General features: G+C 48.3%; 1 protein-coding gene across 5 annotated transcripts in view; it reads left to right on the top strand.

Annotated features, from left to right (window-relative positions):
• Nucleotides 1-15599, top strand: part of VAV2 (vav guanine nucleotide exchange factor 2) — a 122021-nt gene that overhangs the window by 62048 nt on the left and 44374 nt on the right. For all 5 annotated transcript variants that reach the window (XM_030961587.1, XM_030961583.1, XM_030961585.1 and 2 more), the window contains exon 3: nucleotides 11350-11408. In XM_030961587.1, the coding sequence (XP_030817447.1) occupies nucleotides 11350-11408 (59 nt within the window). The remainder of the gene's footprint in view (nucleotides 1-11349; nucleotides 11409-15599) is intronic.

Consider the following 15599-nt stretch of genomic DNA (forward strand, 5'->3'; position numbering starts at 1 on the left):
CTCTTTACTACAGCTAAATATTCAACCAGAGCTTTCGCAGCTTTGAATGTTTGGGGTTTTTTTTTTTCTGTGTCGAGAGCAGTGAAAATGAGTGGATAGGAACAGCCTGGTGAAAATACATGAGGGATTTCTCCTTGCTGCAGCTAAAGGTTCAACCAGAGCTTTCCACAGCTTTGAGTTTTTTTTTTTCTTGTGTCAAGAGCAGTGAATCCCTGTGATGGCTCTCAATAACCTGGATAAATTGGGCAATTTTTCTGATGTGAAATCTTCCCTCTGGCCAGGGGGAGGGATTAGGGGGGATATTCTGCCTGCCTCCATGAGTGGCAGCCTGCATCACTCCTTCTTTCCTTAGAGGAACTTTGGGAGGGACAATAAGAGCGGCTAAATTGGCAATATTGGAGGGCTGAAGTTTGTGTCAGTTATTCTCCAGACTTGCTGGATGCTTGCAGACGTTCTCAGAGCGGTGCAGGAGATGGGTAAATGATTCCCTGATAGATTTCATGTCCGAACGTGGCTTTGTGGGGTTTGGGAGGAAGCTCGGGAGGAAGGGCTGAGAGCTGAACTCATAATCTGAACTCAGCTTTCGTGGGTTTAGAAAGGAGAAGTTTGCTTCCTTGTGCCCCACACTTGAACTGCTGTAGGAGGTGATCTTATCAGAGGTTTTTAGTTACTCATGAAACCAGGACCTGGCACTTGCAAACAGCCCAGGGTGAAGCTCTGTAGGACCAGGAGATGTCTCAGTTTGAGGGTCCTGGAGCAGCCCTGGTGATGTGATGAGCCTCGGTGCTGTGTCCAGGTGTCCCCAGTGCCTGAAAAATGGATATTTAACAGGCATTTAGTGCTGATCTGGGCCAAGGAGCAGCTCAGACTTCCACTGCCTTTGGGGGAATTCTGTTTGCAATGATAACAAACCCCCGCAAGTTTACAAGGTGCTGCTCCTCCCTGGGGTCTGGGAGAGGATTAGGGCTAAGGAAATGAACTTCATCCTGCTTTCCTGTGCTTCTCCTCCCGCTGTTCTCCTTCCTGAGTGCTTCTGCTCAGTGTCACTCTGTGTTTTGAGGTCCTTGGGAAAGGGGTGCAGGCAGAGGAGAGCTCCAGCCCTCTCCTGGTTGTGTGTTCCCACAGCTCATGGGCACATCGAGTTCTTTTGCCCCTTCCTTCTCTTCTGGGCCTTTTTCCCTCCTTTTTTTTTTTAAACCTAAACCTTTTACCTCCTTTTTTCAAACCTAAAGGGAAGATGTTTCACCCAGGTGGGTCTGTGCTTGTGCAGGAAGCTGGAGCAGCCCCTCCATTTGTAGAACCAGGAGGGATTCCTGCTACAAGCCCTGAGCAGCTGCAGGGAAGGAAAAACTTCAGTGGGAAAGGTCTCCCACCCCTGAAAACACAGCAGTGCCAGGTTCTGAGCAAATCAAAGCAGCAAATCCCGGGCAAATTCTGAAAGCTGCCTTTTACAGTGCACTTAAAACACTCCTGTTTGCTTCCTGCCTCTTTTGTGTACCTTGGAATTACAGGAATTCCTTTGAGCTTAAACCAGTTTTTCTCCTGATTTGTAAAGCACAGCTGGTCTCAAACAGCCTCGGGATGGTTAAGCTGCTGCTGCAGGAGGGTTTTAGGAGGGACTTGGCTTCCCTGAGGCTCCCTGGGGCACAGCTGATGCTTTGCAGGTTGGATGGGATGGGGGGAGTTCAATGGAGCTGCAGGATGGATCCAGCCTGAGGGATCCATGGAAAAGCTTCAGGGCTTGGAGCACAGCAGCCTGTGAAGGGTTAAGCTGCAGGTGATCCCCTTGGGGTGGGAGATTTCCATCCAGTGGGATGGGGACTCCAAAATCAAACCCCTGGGTGTGGCAGGGAGGGACAAACCTTGGTCTGTCCATCTGCAGGTGGCCTGGGCATCTCCCACCAGCTCTGGGGCTCGAAGGAATTTCAGCTTTTCTGCAGAAACCTGGAGGCTTCTACAGAAAAGTTGAATTTCTGAATTTCTGGCCCTTCCAGAAACTGGGGGCTCTGCAAAATGCAAAAGGAAAAAAAAAAGGCTTTTAAACACTTTCCTTTGTGTTGTTTTTACACACAGCTGCATTTTTTCCTTTAGCACCTGGGATAATGATGAAGGAATCAGGCAAGGAGAATTTTGAGTTCTCTCTCCAATAGGTAAATTCCTCTTTGTGCAAGTGGATTGGTTTCATATGGATGCTTCCAATTTCTCCTGCACATGCAAAACCTTCCTAAACCTCTTTTTTCTTTTTTGGTGCTCCACATGTTTTGCTCTGACCTCCCAGCTCCCTTTTGGAGCCAAGAGGAAATGGGAACCCAGAGGTCTGTGAAAATCTGTAATATTTTCTGCTTCCATCCCAGGCCTCGATCGAAAGGGATTAAATTTAATACAGATTAAAGCCAGTTTCTTGGAAGCAGGTTTGGATATCCGTGTTTTGCATCTGACTAGCTGTTTTCTCCATCTGTTTCAACAAATCCAATCAATCCTGGGGGAAAGGGGGGAGGATGCTTTTGCAGGAGAGCCTCTCCTTGCAGCGTGCAAGGAGCCCTTGGAAGTCCCCTAGTCTGGAATTCACTTGGAATATCTCAGGGTGGAGCTGGGATGGGGTGTGCTGGCTGGGCTGGCAGCTTTTTAATTTAGAATCTGGTCATGAAGTGATAAAAACCCAGAATTTGGACATCAAAGCCCATCTTGTCCCACCTTCACTAGTCCAGGTTGCCCCAAGCCTCCTTCAGCAATTCCAGGGATGGGGCAGCCACAGCTTTTCTGGGTGTCCTGTGCCAGTTGAGTGCAGAATTCCAGGCTTGAGGACAGCCCAGGTGACAGCTGTGAGCAGAGCCAGGCCCCTGCCTCACCTTCTACCACCAGGAATTAACGTGAGCTGCTCCTTTTCCGCGCTCTGCCTGAGCAGTTTTTTACTTTGGGTGCCTCTGACAGGGGCTTTTCCCTGGAGAAGTTTGTTGGGGTGGCTCCTTTTGGGTCACAAGATGAGGGTTTTGGTTGAATGCCTGACTGTGGACACCCTGATTTATAGGCTGGGGTCAGAGAAGGACCTGGAGCCCTTTAGCACGAGGCTGTGGAGCAGCTGGCCCACAGTTTGGGGAGTAAACTGAATTAAATCTGACTGAATTCAAATGTTTAGCAGGAGCAGCTGATTTCCTGACAAAGTTTAGCCTGTCCTGGTGTTCCCTATGGCGTAAGACAAATACTGGGGCCTGTTTTTGGGCTTGTCTGTCCATCCTATCCTTTTGCATCAGTGCTGTGGGGTCAGGAGTTGTCTGCAGGACCCTTTCCCCTGAATATTCCTGGTTGTTACATCCATGGAAAGCACAGATATGACACTTATAACCCCCCTGCTTAGCATGGGGTGGGCTCTGAGCCTTTTCTAGGCTCTCCACAGCCTGCAGAGATCCATCCAGAGCATCCTGGCCAAGGTTTGGACCACCTGTCCTGCTGCTGCTCCCTTCCCCATGCTCCCACACCTGGGCACGAGGTGTCCTTGTGGCAGCTCAGGGTTTGCAGGCTGCCTGTATAAACCCATTTACCAACATTTGAAGCTGGTAAAGTGCTTTTAAAGATTTTTTTTTTTTTTTTTGCCTTTTTCCCCCCCCTCCCTGCCCCTCTTTCCGGGCCAAGTGCCCAGCACAGCTTGGTGGCTTTCAGCAGGGGCTGTCAGCGCCCACGTCCTGCCACGTGTTCCACACCTTCCCACGCTCCTGTGCTGCTCAGAGCTGGGCATCCTGCCAGCTTCATTAGGGAGCAGCTCGTTAGGGGCAGGGGAAGGAGCTGGACAGGGCAGAGGGGCTGTGTTGGGCTGGGGAGTGAGAAGTTCTGCCTGGTGCTCACCTGAGCCAAGCTCCGAGCCAAGCCAGTTCGGGGCTTTCCCCTCTGTAATTTGCAGTAAAAAGCCCAGTTCCCCTGCCTCATTACCCTCCTTTCCCAAAGGACAAGCTCTTTTTGTAACCATCACAAACCCTCTCCAGTCACACCCTGGATATCTTATTTTCATTAAGAGACGATTTTGTAACATCTTTAATCAGGAGGGAGCACGTCCAGCGCCCATGGGTGCTGCTGAGCTCACTGCTCCCACTATTCCAGGGCCATCAAATCAATCTCTGTGCCCTGCTCAGCTGGAGGCTCTTTCCCAGCTCATCTGTGTCGATTTTGGTGTTGGCTCACTTGAGAAACTGCTGGGTTTCCCCCCCTGAGGCTTTTAAAGTCCCATCAAAAGGCAGCTCCTCGCTGCTATCACATAGAGATAATAAAAGTCCTGAACGAGGCAGTGGCTCAGTGGAGGAGAGAGCCCATTAAGGAGCAGAATAACTCTTTATTGCTGGTGTATTGGAGGAACTCAGCAGCACAAAGCAGGCACTGGGGTTTCAGGGCATTAATTCCTGTGTTTGGAGCTGAGCAGGGCTGGTTTGTGGCTGTTTCTCTGTGTTGGGCTGCTTTGCCTTCTTCTCTTGTTGCCTTTGGATCATCTCTGTGTCCTGGGAAGGTGAGGGACCTGCCCTGCCTCTGGCCAGGTGGGACAGAGGAGCACGGACACCTCTGACACATGGACACCTCTGACACACAGACACCTCTGACACACGGACACCTCTGACACACGGACACCTCTGACACACAGACATTGGGGTTTAGGGACACCAAAAACGTGTGGCAGTGTTCCCTTCCTTCCCCAGCTGGTCTGTGATGGCAAAAGACAAATCGGTGTCTTAAATACGGGAGGTGGGGTGTGTGGATCTGGATGACTTATGATGGTGTGACAGAGTGCAGAGATTTTCTAGCAGTAGCCATAAATCCACCTGAATTGTTCTTTTCTCCTCCTTGTAAGGGAACGGTGCTGGTTTTGCAGTGACTGCTCACTCTTGAAAGGCTTCATGATTTTAGACATGATGCCAGCCCCAAAGAGCCCAAAATAAACCTGTTAAAATCCTACACGAGTCCTGTTCCCACTGGAAATCAGCAGTGGCTTTGCCCAGTGATTTAATATTTGCATCCCCAGCACGTAGTGCGGCCAAATCATGGGTTTAATGCAAAATAGTGATGGTTTAATAATGCTGTTTTTAAAAGCCCATTCAAGCACTTTACAGCTAATGGGGCTGGGGAAGAGGAGGAGCTGCCAGAGCTCTGGGACCAGCAATAAAGCAAATGGAAGTGGCAGGGAAGGATCCCTGGTGTTTGTTGGAGGAGGGAAGAGGCTTTGCCATGCCCAGACTTCCCCATCTGTTGCAGTGAATACAGGGACAGAAGCCTGGATGTGCCATCCCAGGAAAAGCTCCCTGGCTTTGATTTGAAATCCTTATCAAATATGTATCAGCACAAATCCGCTCGGCTGGCACCTCTCCAGAAGCTGGATGCCAGCAAACACCACACCTGGCATGGGAGGGAGTGGGAGGAGAAGCTGTGGCACACCTGGGCAGGTGAAGTGGAGCCACTGGGGAAATCACCCAGGCGGGCACTGGAAAGGCTCAAACCAGTTGTCCAAACCAGTTATTACTGAACATCCTCATCCTCAGCAGGCAGCTGGGTGGATGTGGGCTGGTTTGAGAGGGTGGCTGTAGGAAAATCCGTCTGATTGGATCCTTTCATGGGGCTGTGCCCACCCTTGGCAGGCCAGGAAAACATCACACCCTGGCTGATTGCTCCTGCCCAGCCAGGGCTGATGCTCTGCTCAGCTGGCATCAGGAGAAGGTGATTGAAGGAATTCCCCAGTGAATTCCCCAGGATGCTGAAGCAGCAGCAGCAGCAGTCCTGGCTGCTCTGTGTCCAGGGAAAAGGGCTGCCTTGGGGTTGATGCCTCAGGTTTTGGCTTTTCTGTTTTCAGATTCTGTGCTGCTTTAGTGTGTGGGTCTGAGCATATGAGGGGATGGTGAGCTCTGTGCACAGAGTAGGAGACAATTCCTTCTCTAGCTGGGCACCAAGGACAAATGATCCAAATCTCAGCCCCAAGAGCACAAACCACGTGGGCTGGAGAGAGGAAAACAAGCAAGATGGGACTGCAGGGGCTAAAGCTGGAATGGGACAATGAACTGCAAGATGCAAATGGAGCAGAACTGATCCAAGGGAGAGACCCCGGGAGCGCTTGTGCATTTTAGGACCATTTTGGTTCATCTTGGGTTCATTTTGGGACCATTTTGGTTCATCTTGGTTGCATTTTGGGCCCATTTTGGTTCATCTTGGGTGCAGCCCTGGCTGGGCTCTTGTGCTGCCCAAGGTGCATCCCTTGAAGCCTTTTAATAAATCCCTGCTTTATTCTTTAACTCCATCCAGCCTCTGTTCTAGCTCAGCCTTCACAAGACATCAGCCCTTGCAGGTTTATGCCCCAGGCAAGGCCACCACTGACTGATCCAGAGCAGGCAGGTTGTGCTTTGTGCTCCCCTCACTCTCTGGGCCGTTCTGCGTTTCCAGGCTGGTCCAGCCAAGGTCCAAACCATGGCACAGGGATGTGCAAACAGGGAGATGGGGGGCTGGTGAGACCCTGGTGTGCAAATCCCAGGGGGTGCCCAGCCCAGGGGGTGCCCAGGTGTGCAGGGAGAAGAGCAAACAGGAGCTCCAGGGGGACAAAATCCAGCATTCTGCAGCACCTCAGGCTGGAGGCAGCTGGATGAAATCCTCCTTGCTCTGAGGATGCTTTCCTTTGGGCATTCCTGTCCCTGGGACTGTTCCCATCAGTGTTTTGATTGAGGGCTGCCATTATCCAGCTCAGGAATGGTATCTCTGCCTTCCTCCCATGCCAAGTGCTCCCCAGCCCAGCTGCTTTGTTCTTTCAGACCTGACAGAGTTTATTTGAGATATTTTTCTGGTTGCTCAGAGATACCATCAGTTTGTCTCTGATTTTGGGGTCAAGTTTCTGCCTGAGGCTGGGGATGTTTGGCCTGAGGATTTGTTTTGCCCTTTCTGAGTTCAGGGCCAAAGCAGAAAATGACTCCCTGTAACTGCAGGCTGTGCAAACCCCTCTCCCTGGCAGGGCATGGGCAGAGGTGGCCCAGAGAAATCTCTGCCCAGAATTATCAGTGTTGGGCAGAGCTCCTGATTTGCTTAGAAGGAAATCTGTTCTGGAAATGCTCAGTGCTGGCTGTGAGCCCTCAGCTCATCCCTGCTCCCAGGGTCACTCCTGGAGTGCCCAGAGCTGGAAAGTTCCTCCTATGCAAAGTGTTCTCCAGCCCAGCTGGGTCAGTTTGTTTTTTCAAATAAAAAAAAATTATTTAGAGTTTTCTGGATGCTTAGAGATACCATCAGCCATAAACAATGCCTGAGGAAGTAGATGAGCAGTGAACACAATAATTTATTTTCTATTTGCCTTTGGTTTATTTTAAAATCTGTAATTCCTAAAAGAAAGTGTTGGAAGTAAGGAAGAAAAGTGGTGATTTTTTTATTGAAGTAGTGTGGCTATTGTGGTTTTTTAAAAATTCTTTCCAAAAATCTTTACTCACTTTGTTGTTTTCCAAAAGGACCAGTGAGTGTGAGGAACCCACTTTGAGTCTTGATTATTATTTTACTTTATTTTATTTTATTTTATTTTATTTTATTTTATTTTATTTTTTTATTTTATTTTATTTTATTTTATTTTTTTTTTTCTTTAATTGTTTTTATTTTTATTTATTTTATTTTATATATTTTTATTATTTTATTTCTATTTTATTTATTTTATTTTTTATTTTTGATTGTTTTATTTCTTTTTAGTTTTATTTCTATTTATTTTTATTTTTTTTTTTTTTTTTTTATTTTTATTTTTATTTTTATTTTTATTTTTATTAATTTTTATTTTCTTTCCTTTTCCCACAAAGTGCAGAACTCAGGGGCCTTTTTCAACCTGAAGTCACCTGCAGGGCTCGTGCCTCACTTTGTGGTGCTGTTGTTTTGCAGCAATGATTTCTCTGGCCAGTAAATGATCAGCTGGGTGTTTGGATTGAACCATAAATACAAAGCTCACTGGAATTTCAGGAATGTGAAGGGCATCCCTCACTTTTCATGGCAAAACCACCAGAAATGTCCCCACGAAGCCTTTGCAGGTCACTGGTAAAGTGTCTGTGCATCACCTGCATGTGGCACCTTTAGATTCCTATTTATATTCCTGCCACCTTCTTGTCAGTGGGATGTTATATATAGCTTTTATGGTAATTTTGTGTGCTGAATGCAGTTTCCAGGGAGGAAATTGCCTTGAGAAATGGGTGAAGAAGTAATAATAATAGCAATAATCTGCATAAGCCCCTGTTGTTAAAACCCACGGCCCTACATCTCCTGAAGAAAAATGCACAGATAAGAGAACAGTTTTCCAAACAACATCTTCAAGTGACTTGGAGGGTGACTTTTGGCAAGAGATGGAGTGGCAGGACAAGGGGAAAAGGCTTTAAACTGACAGAGATTTGGGTTAGGTTGATATTGGGAAGGAATTCCTGGTTGTGAGGCTGGGAAGGCCCTGGCAAAGTTGCCCAAAGTGTTCAAAGTGTTCAGGGGCAGGTTGGAATATCTGTTTTAGTTGTTTTGGTGTGTCCTGCTGTTCCAGGAGCAGGGAAAAGCCTCAGCTGGGATCAGGGACCCTCCTGCTGCCCTGTGCGTGTGGGACAGATCCTGACCTAACCCCAGAGCCAGAATCAGGCCTGGGTTTGCCTGCAAATAAGAACTTTTTTTCCAGGGGGAAATGAGACACAGTTTAGCACACGCTTAAGGGCTGAGTTCGTTTTAATAATGTTGTTTAATCCTGTAGAAATTGAGAGGATTACTTATCCTGAACACTTCCCTGGCTGGGGGCTGGGGTCTGTGAGGAGCTGGCCTGGCACTGGGCTTGGCTTGCTCTTAGGGGATGTTGTTGGGAAAAATATTCCTGATATTGGGACAGCCCTTCTGGAGATGCTTCAAGGGGGCTTTTTGTGCCTGATCCCTCACACGGGGTGGCTTGGCTTTGTCAGCTGAGAGGGGATTTGGGATCTGTGGGTTTGGGATCCAGGATTTGGGATTCTCACTCACCTGTGCTGGCTCCTCACTTCCTCACCTGAGTGTGAATTTGGGATAAGTGGATTTGGGATCCTCACTGGGCTGTGCTGGCTCCTCACTTCCTCACCTGAACGTGGATTTGGGATCCGTGGATTTGAGCTCCTCACTTCCTCACTTGAATGTGGGTTTGGGATCTGTGGATTTGGGATCTGTGGGTTTGGGATCAATGGATTTGGGATCTGTGGATTGGGAACTGTGGATTTGGGATCCATGGATTTGGGATCCTCACTGGGCTGTGCTGGCTCCTCACTTCCTCACCTGAACGTGGATTTGGGATCCGTGGATTTGAGCTCCTCACTTCCTCACCTGAACGTGGGTTTGGGATCTGTGGATTTGGGATCTGTGGGTTTGGGATCTGTGGGTTTGGGATCAATGGATTTGGAATCTGTGGATTGGGAACTGTGGATTTGGGATCCATGGATTTGGGATCCTCACTGGGCTATGCTGGCTCCTCACTTCCTCACCTGAATGTGGATTTGGGATCTGTGGATTTGGGATCCATGGGTTTGGGATCAGTGGATTTGGGATCTGTGGATTTGGGATCCTCACTGGGCTGTGCTGGCTCTTTACTTACTCACCTGAGCGTGGATTTGGGATCTGTGGATTTGGGATCCATGGGTTTGGGATCAGTGGATTTGGGATCTGTGAATTTGGGATCTGTGGATTTGGGATCTGTAGGTTTGGGATCTGTGGATTTGGGATCAGTGGGTTTGGGATCAGTGGCTTTGGGATCTGTGAATTTGGGATCTGTAGGTTTGAGATCTGTGGATTTGGGATCCATGGGTTTGGGATCTGCGGGTTTGGGATCATTGGATTTGGGATCTGACTGGGCTGTGCTGGCCCCTCCCTGGAAGCAGTGCCAGCTTTGATGTGCCAGGCTGAGCAGAGCTTGGGAGCCTTGCTGGGGAGCAGAACAGGGAACTTTTCCATTTCCCTGGAAGTCAAACCCCGCGGTGGCACTGTCTGATTCACAAACTGGATTTTCACTTCACAAGGCTAAAAATAGAGCATGGAGGAGACTCATTCAGTCAGTCTGGGACTTCCCTGGTGCTATTTTCAGCCCTCTGGAGCAGGGCTGGGGGTGCCAGGGGAGTTTCCAGGCTCTGTGCCCTGTCTGGGCTGGGTGTTCCAGGTACCACTCGAGGTGTTCTGTGCCCTGGTGAGCCCTGGAGCCTCTCAGGGATGTTCTGTTCCCTGTTTTCCATATGGAAATCACCCACTTTTTGGGGTGATTTCCCAGTTTTTTGGTTGCTGCCCTGGCTTTGGCTCCGCACCAGCCAGGCTGGCATTCATGGCGCGTGAAAAATGGGAGGGATGAAGGTTGCAAAAAAGTGGGGAGGAAAAGGATGGTGTGAGATGAGGCTCTCATTGATGTCCTGGGATAAAAATGTGGCTCTGGGTTCATCCCAGGAGAAAATCCCGGGATGTGGTCCCTGCTGGGTGGTGTGGAGGTGGCTCAGCAAACCAGGGGAGCATCCCAAAGTAAAATTCCTGAATGAAGGGTTGGATGCAGGGCAGCCCCAGGCAGCAGCAGCCCCCAGGGGCTGGGTTTGTACACCTGGAGCTCACTCCAGAAGCCCTTTATCCATGTCCCATCCCAGGAGATTGGACACCAGTCCAAAAACAACAGGTTTGTTTGGATCACCCCAGCTTTGAAATGGTGAATGTGAACAAGGGTAAAACACACTTTAAATCTACCTCAGACCCATTCTTTGTTCCTCTTCATTGAAAATTCCCCATAGCAATTAAAACTTCCATCAAAAAATAGGAGTTTTTCTGAAAATCCTGGTGGTTTTATTGCTTCTGATTGCAGTGCTGATGAGAATATTTTGGTGTTGAATCACTCCTGGCTGCTCTCTGCCACAAAAGGGCGATGGTCTGCACCCACCTCTGACAAACTGATGATGCATCTTTATTGAATTGCAAGAAGCCAGAGCTGTTCAGCCTTGGCAAGTTTTGCCTCAATAAGATCATTTTGTGTGAGGAGAGCCACGAAAGGAGCTGTAATCCTTTTGTAATAAAACACAAACTAAGAGGGTTTGCTCAATGCTTCTTAGTGTTGCATGAAACCTGTCCGGGCAGGTCTGGGCTCATTAAATGAGTGTGGGGATGGAATTTCCTCAGATGAAGCTGTTCAGTAATATCCTGAGGGTTCAGTGTCTTTTGTGCTCGGTGGTGGAAGCCAAAGCAGGGTTTGCAGTGTGCTGCCAGCCCTGATGGTGACACTGTGGCACTCGGGGGGGACTGGAGCGCTTCCATTCCAGCTCCAAGCACCAGGCTGGGGGTCCTTGGGCTCCCACCAAACCTTCCTGTGTCCTCAGTAAGCACTCCAGCCTCTTTTTCTCTCATTTCCAGGTGATCTCTGCAGTATCCAGGCTCTCCTTCCACAGTATTGCTCAAACCAAAGGAATTAGGTAAGATCCTTTCAATATGATGCCTTAAAATAACATCTCTCCATATTCCTTGTATTTAATCACATCAGACTCCTCAGAAGCTGCACATAATGGGGTTAAACAGACACCTTTGGGATGCAGGCAGGAATAGTTTCAGGTGAAATAAGTGAAAATATGAGGAACTGTGTACACTGTTTGTGCTGGGGAGGGCAGCAGGGTGAGTTTTGCTGTCTCTAGCTGGAGGTTTTGCTCAACTCCACGAGGGATCCCAGGAAAGCCAGCAGTGCCCAGGAGCTGTGGCATCACCCCAGTGTCCCCAGTGTCCCCCACCCCTGTGCAGGAGAGCCCAGAGACCTTTCTGCCCCTAACAACTGGGAAATGCCCCCGTGGCTGTGTCACAGGCACATCCTTGGTGTGCTGCCTGCTCCTCCTCTGAGGGAGCAGTGCAGGAGGAATTAAAAGCAGCAGACAGCCCCTATTAAGCAGAGCTGTTATCCTGCTCTTTGTTCAGCTCCCTGCAAAATTGCTTTGCAATTGCTTTTCCTTGTTAGAGTGCATTTGTATTATTAATCTGGGAACACCTCATTAGGGCCACGGCTATAACAGGGATGAGTTTGCAGCCTAAATTACCTCTGCTCGTTTTTCTGGGGCGGGTGTGTGTGTGTTTTCACCCCCAGCTACAGAACACATTGGATTTTCTCCACATGTGTCCTGCTGCTGCTTTGGTGGGGATCTGTGGTGCATCCCAAGGCCAGGCCCAGCCAGGATGAAGGGAAGGATGGGATCCCTGCCCCACTCCCAGCCCTGCCACCCACCCCTGCCACCATTCCCACTGTTGGAACATATTTTCCCTGCCTTGTCTGTGCTGAGATTGCTGGAGGGGAACAGCTTTTCGCGTGTAAAAGCAGCTCAGAGCCTTCCCATCTGTTAAACACAGATCCCAGCAGGGCTGGGGGAGAGGCAGGGCCGAGGGTTTGGGGGGGGAAGGATGTGCTGTAAGTTAAGGGCTGTTTGTTGTGGTGATAGCCCTGAGTCCTGCAGGAACCTGCAGTGGTTTTTGTTTTAAGGGAAAGGAGCATCCAAGGGGTTTGGGGGCTGGGGGATTCACAAACTGCAGTGCCTTGGCAAGGGCTGGGTGCAGCCTCACATTTCCCTTCACAGGGAAAAGCAAGGCACAGTTCTTCCCAAGAACATTTCTGGGATTCACATTCTCTGAGCATCAGAGAAAGAAAACACAATTCTTATCATCTGCTGTGCCTGTGTTTGTGCCAAAGTAGAATGCAACATGGAGATTGTTTACCCAAGAGTGATGGTGTTTTGTTTCCTTGGCCTGTCAGGGCCAGGTGTGTGTGTGTGTGCCAGGACTGCTGGGTGACAATCACGAGATTCTGTGCAGTTGAGTGCTTGGCAGGTTCAGTTTTAGATAGAATAATAATAATAATAATAATAATAATAATAATAATAATAATAATAATAATAATAATAATAATAATAATAATAATAATAATAATAATAATAATAATAATAATATACAGTATTATAATATTATAGTATTATAATATAGTATAATATTATAATAGATAGACTAATATAGTATAATAAAGTAATTAATTAGTCTTCTGATAGTGATGGGGTTTTGTTTCCTTGGCCTGTCAGGGCCAGGTGTGTGTGTGTCAGGACTGTGGGTGACAGTCACGAGATTCTGTGCAGTTGTGTGCAGGGTTGAGTGCTTGGCAGGTTCAGTTTTAGATAGAATAATATAATATAATAATATATAAGATATAAGATATAAGATATATAATATAGTAGATAGTAGATAGTAGATAGTATAGTATAATATTATAATAGAAACAATAATATAGTATAATTAAGTAATTAATTAGCCTTCTGATATCCATGGAGTCAGATGCATCATTCTCTCCCCTTGGCAGGGCCATCACAGCATTGCTGTAGCTGGGTTTAATCTTGGGGCATCACTGGGAGGGTCCCAGGTGTCACCCCTGGCAAAGCCCTTCCCAAGGCAGGGAGGGGGGTCCTGGGTCCAGCTCAGAGGATGAAGGAGCTGCCATCCCCTGGGAAGGCTTGGCTGAGCCCCTGTTGGTTGTGTGAGGGCTGGGCAGAGCTGGGGTGCAGAGACAAGGGAGGCTTTGCTGTTCTTGTGGGGATGTGGCTTTCTCTCGTTCATTTTACAACTGGCATTTACAGTTCCCACTAAAATCCTTTATCTTGGAAGCCTTTGGCACCATAATTACACAAGAATAGCACAGAGCTTACGAGCCTTTGCTTCTAACCCTGTTTTCCTGCATATTAACCCTGTTTCTCCTCCAGCTCTGCAGGAACAGAAAATGCTGTCACTCCTTTGGCTGGAAAATAGAACAGACTGGAAATGAATTCTGTAATTCCAGGAAAATGCCCTCCTGGGAGTGTTCCCTCCCATCTCACTGTCCCCTGCAGCCACAGAGCCCTGGCTTTGTCCACTGCTGCATCTTCTTTCCTTTAAATTAGGTGATTTCTTGCTGCACCATCACAAACCTCTCAATGGCAGAAACTAATCTCAAATGAATGAATCTGAATGAATCTAATCTTGTGGGAACCAGCAGCAGCTCTGGCTCCCTGAAGGGACTGCTCACATCAGCCACCACTGCCCATTGGCTCCATCCTCTTCCCTCTCCCAGTGAAGATGCTTCCCCTGGAAGTGGGAAAAATCTTGTTGGCTTAGGCACAGGACTTAAAACCATGGTAAATACAGTGAAATTTGGATGCTGGGTGGATTGTATGGTCTTCAGCCCCACAGCATGAATGTGGCTTTGCTCCAATCCCTATTTTAGGGCCTGAGAATCAGGATCACGCAAATTAACAGTGAAATAAATCCCAAAGCCTGCTCCTTGTCCTTGAACAAGTTTCATGGCGTGGAGAAAAATAAAAATCAATCTTGTGTGCTGTTCAGTGTAAAAAAAAAGAAATCCACTCTTTCTGTCTTAATAATTTCTGGCTGCAGGAGCCTTGGCAGAGGAGCTCAGTTTCCCAGAGTCCTGCAGATAGCTATCAGGGTATCTCTGTGGAGGTGACAGAGTGTTTCTTCCAAGAAACAAGCAGCAAAACCAGGGCAAAAACTCCGTCCTGAATGCAGTGTTTTATTTGCAATGTGCCTCATGTGCAGCAGCTGCTGTGACCATCCTCTGCCTGCCCTGTCCCCATCCCAGGGCTGCTTGCACAAATCCTGCAGGAAGCAGAATCCTTCAGGCTCTGTGCTGATGGGATGGGAACTTTCTGCTGGGATTTTGGTCCCTCTGTTGTCCCAAAGGGTTGTACACAGGGATGAAGAGCACATCCCATCCTTCTTGTTTTTCTCTCTCCAGCCCACGGTGTTTGTGCTCTTGGGGCTGAGATTTGGATCATTTGTCCTTGGTGCCCAGCTGGAGCAGGAATTGTTTTGTCTCCCTGCTCTGTGCACAGAGCTCACCATCCCCTGAAATGAAGCTCAGAATTACACACTAAAGCAGCACAGAATCTGAAAAATCATTGCTCAGGAGAGGAGATTTATTTGTTACTGGTTCTCATCCTTCTCTCCATCTCTTTGGAGGACTGTCAGCACTTCCAGGGAGACGTTCCACTGTGCTCCATCCCTGAACAAGGAGCCTTTATTATCCAGCTAGGATTTTCCACTGCAGCCCTAATTCCATTACCCCATTCCCACGCTGGCTGGCACATCCCAGCCAGCCTGCAGGATTCTGCAGCAGCTTGCTCTTTGCACAGGGATGTCATGCAAAGCTTCTCCTGGGCTTTGGAGCCAGAATTTTCATCCCCTTCCCGAGTTTTCGTTGCGTTTTCATTCCAAGTTTTCTTGAGCAAACTCAGCTCTCTGGAGGACAAGAAGCCTTCTTGTTGCAGGTCCCAATAAACCAGGATTATAATTATTTTCTTAAAGCTTTTTTTTTCCTGTTTTCCCTTAAGATTTTCCTGCCACAGCCACTGCTGTTCCCTGCTGCCCGTGGCACATCCTGGCGTCCTCTGGGCTCCATCATCCTCCTCGTGCTCTGGGGGCTGAAAGGGAGCTCTGAGCAGAGCAGGGGGCACGTGTTTATTCATCTCCCCGAGATCTGTGTTTTTCCTGGAAGCAGAGTTCTGCAAGCCAAGCAGGAGGTTCAGGAATATTGGCTCGTGCTGCCTGCGTGCATTTTTCATGTGTGCACAGCAGAGCCCAGCTGAGGA

The sequence above is a fragment of the Camarhynchus parvulus genome, chromosome 17 (genome assembly GCF_901933205.1).
Source record: "Camarhynchus parvulus chromosome 17, STF_HiC, whole genome shotgun sequence".
Taxonomy (NCBI): Eukaryota; Metazoa; Chordata; class Aves; order Passeriformes; family Thraupidae; genus Camarhynchus; species Camarhynchus parvulus.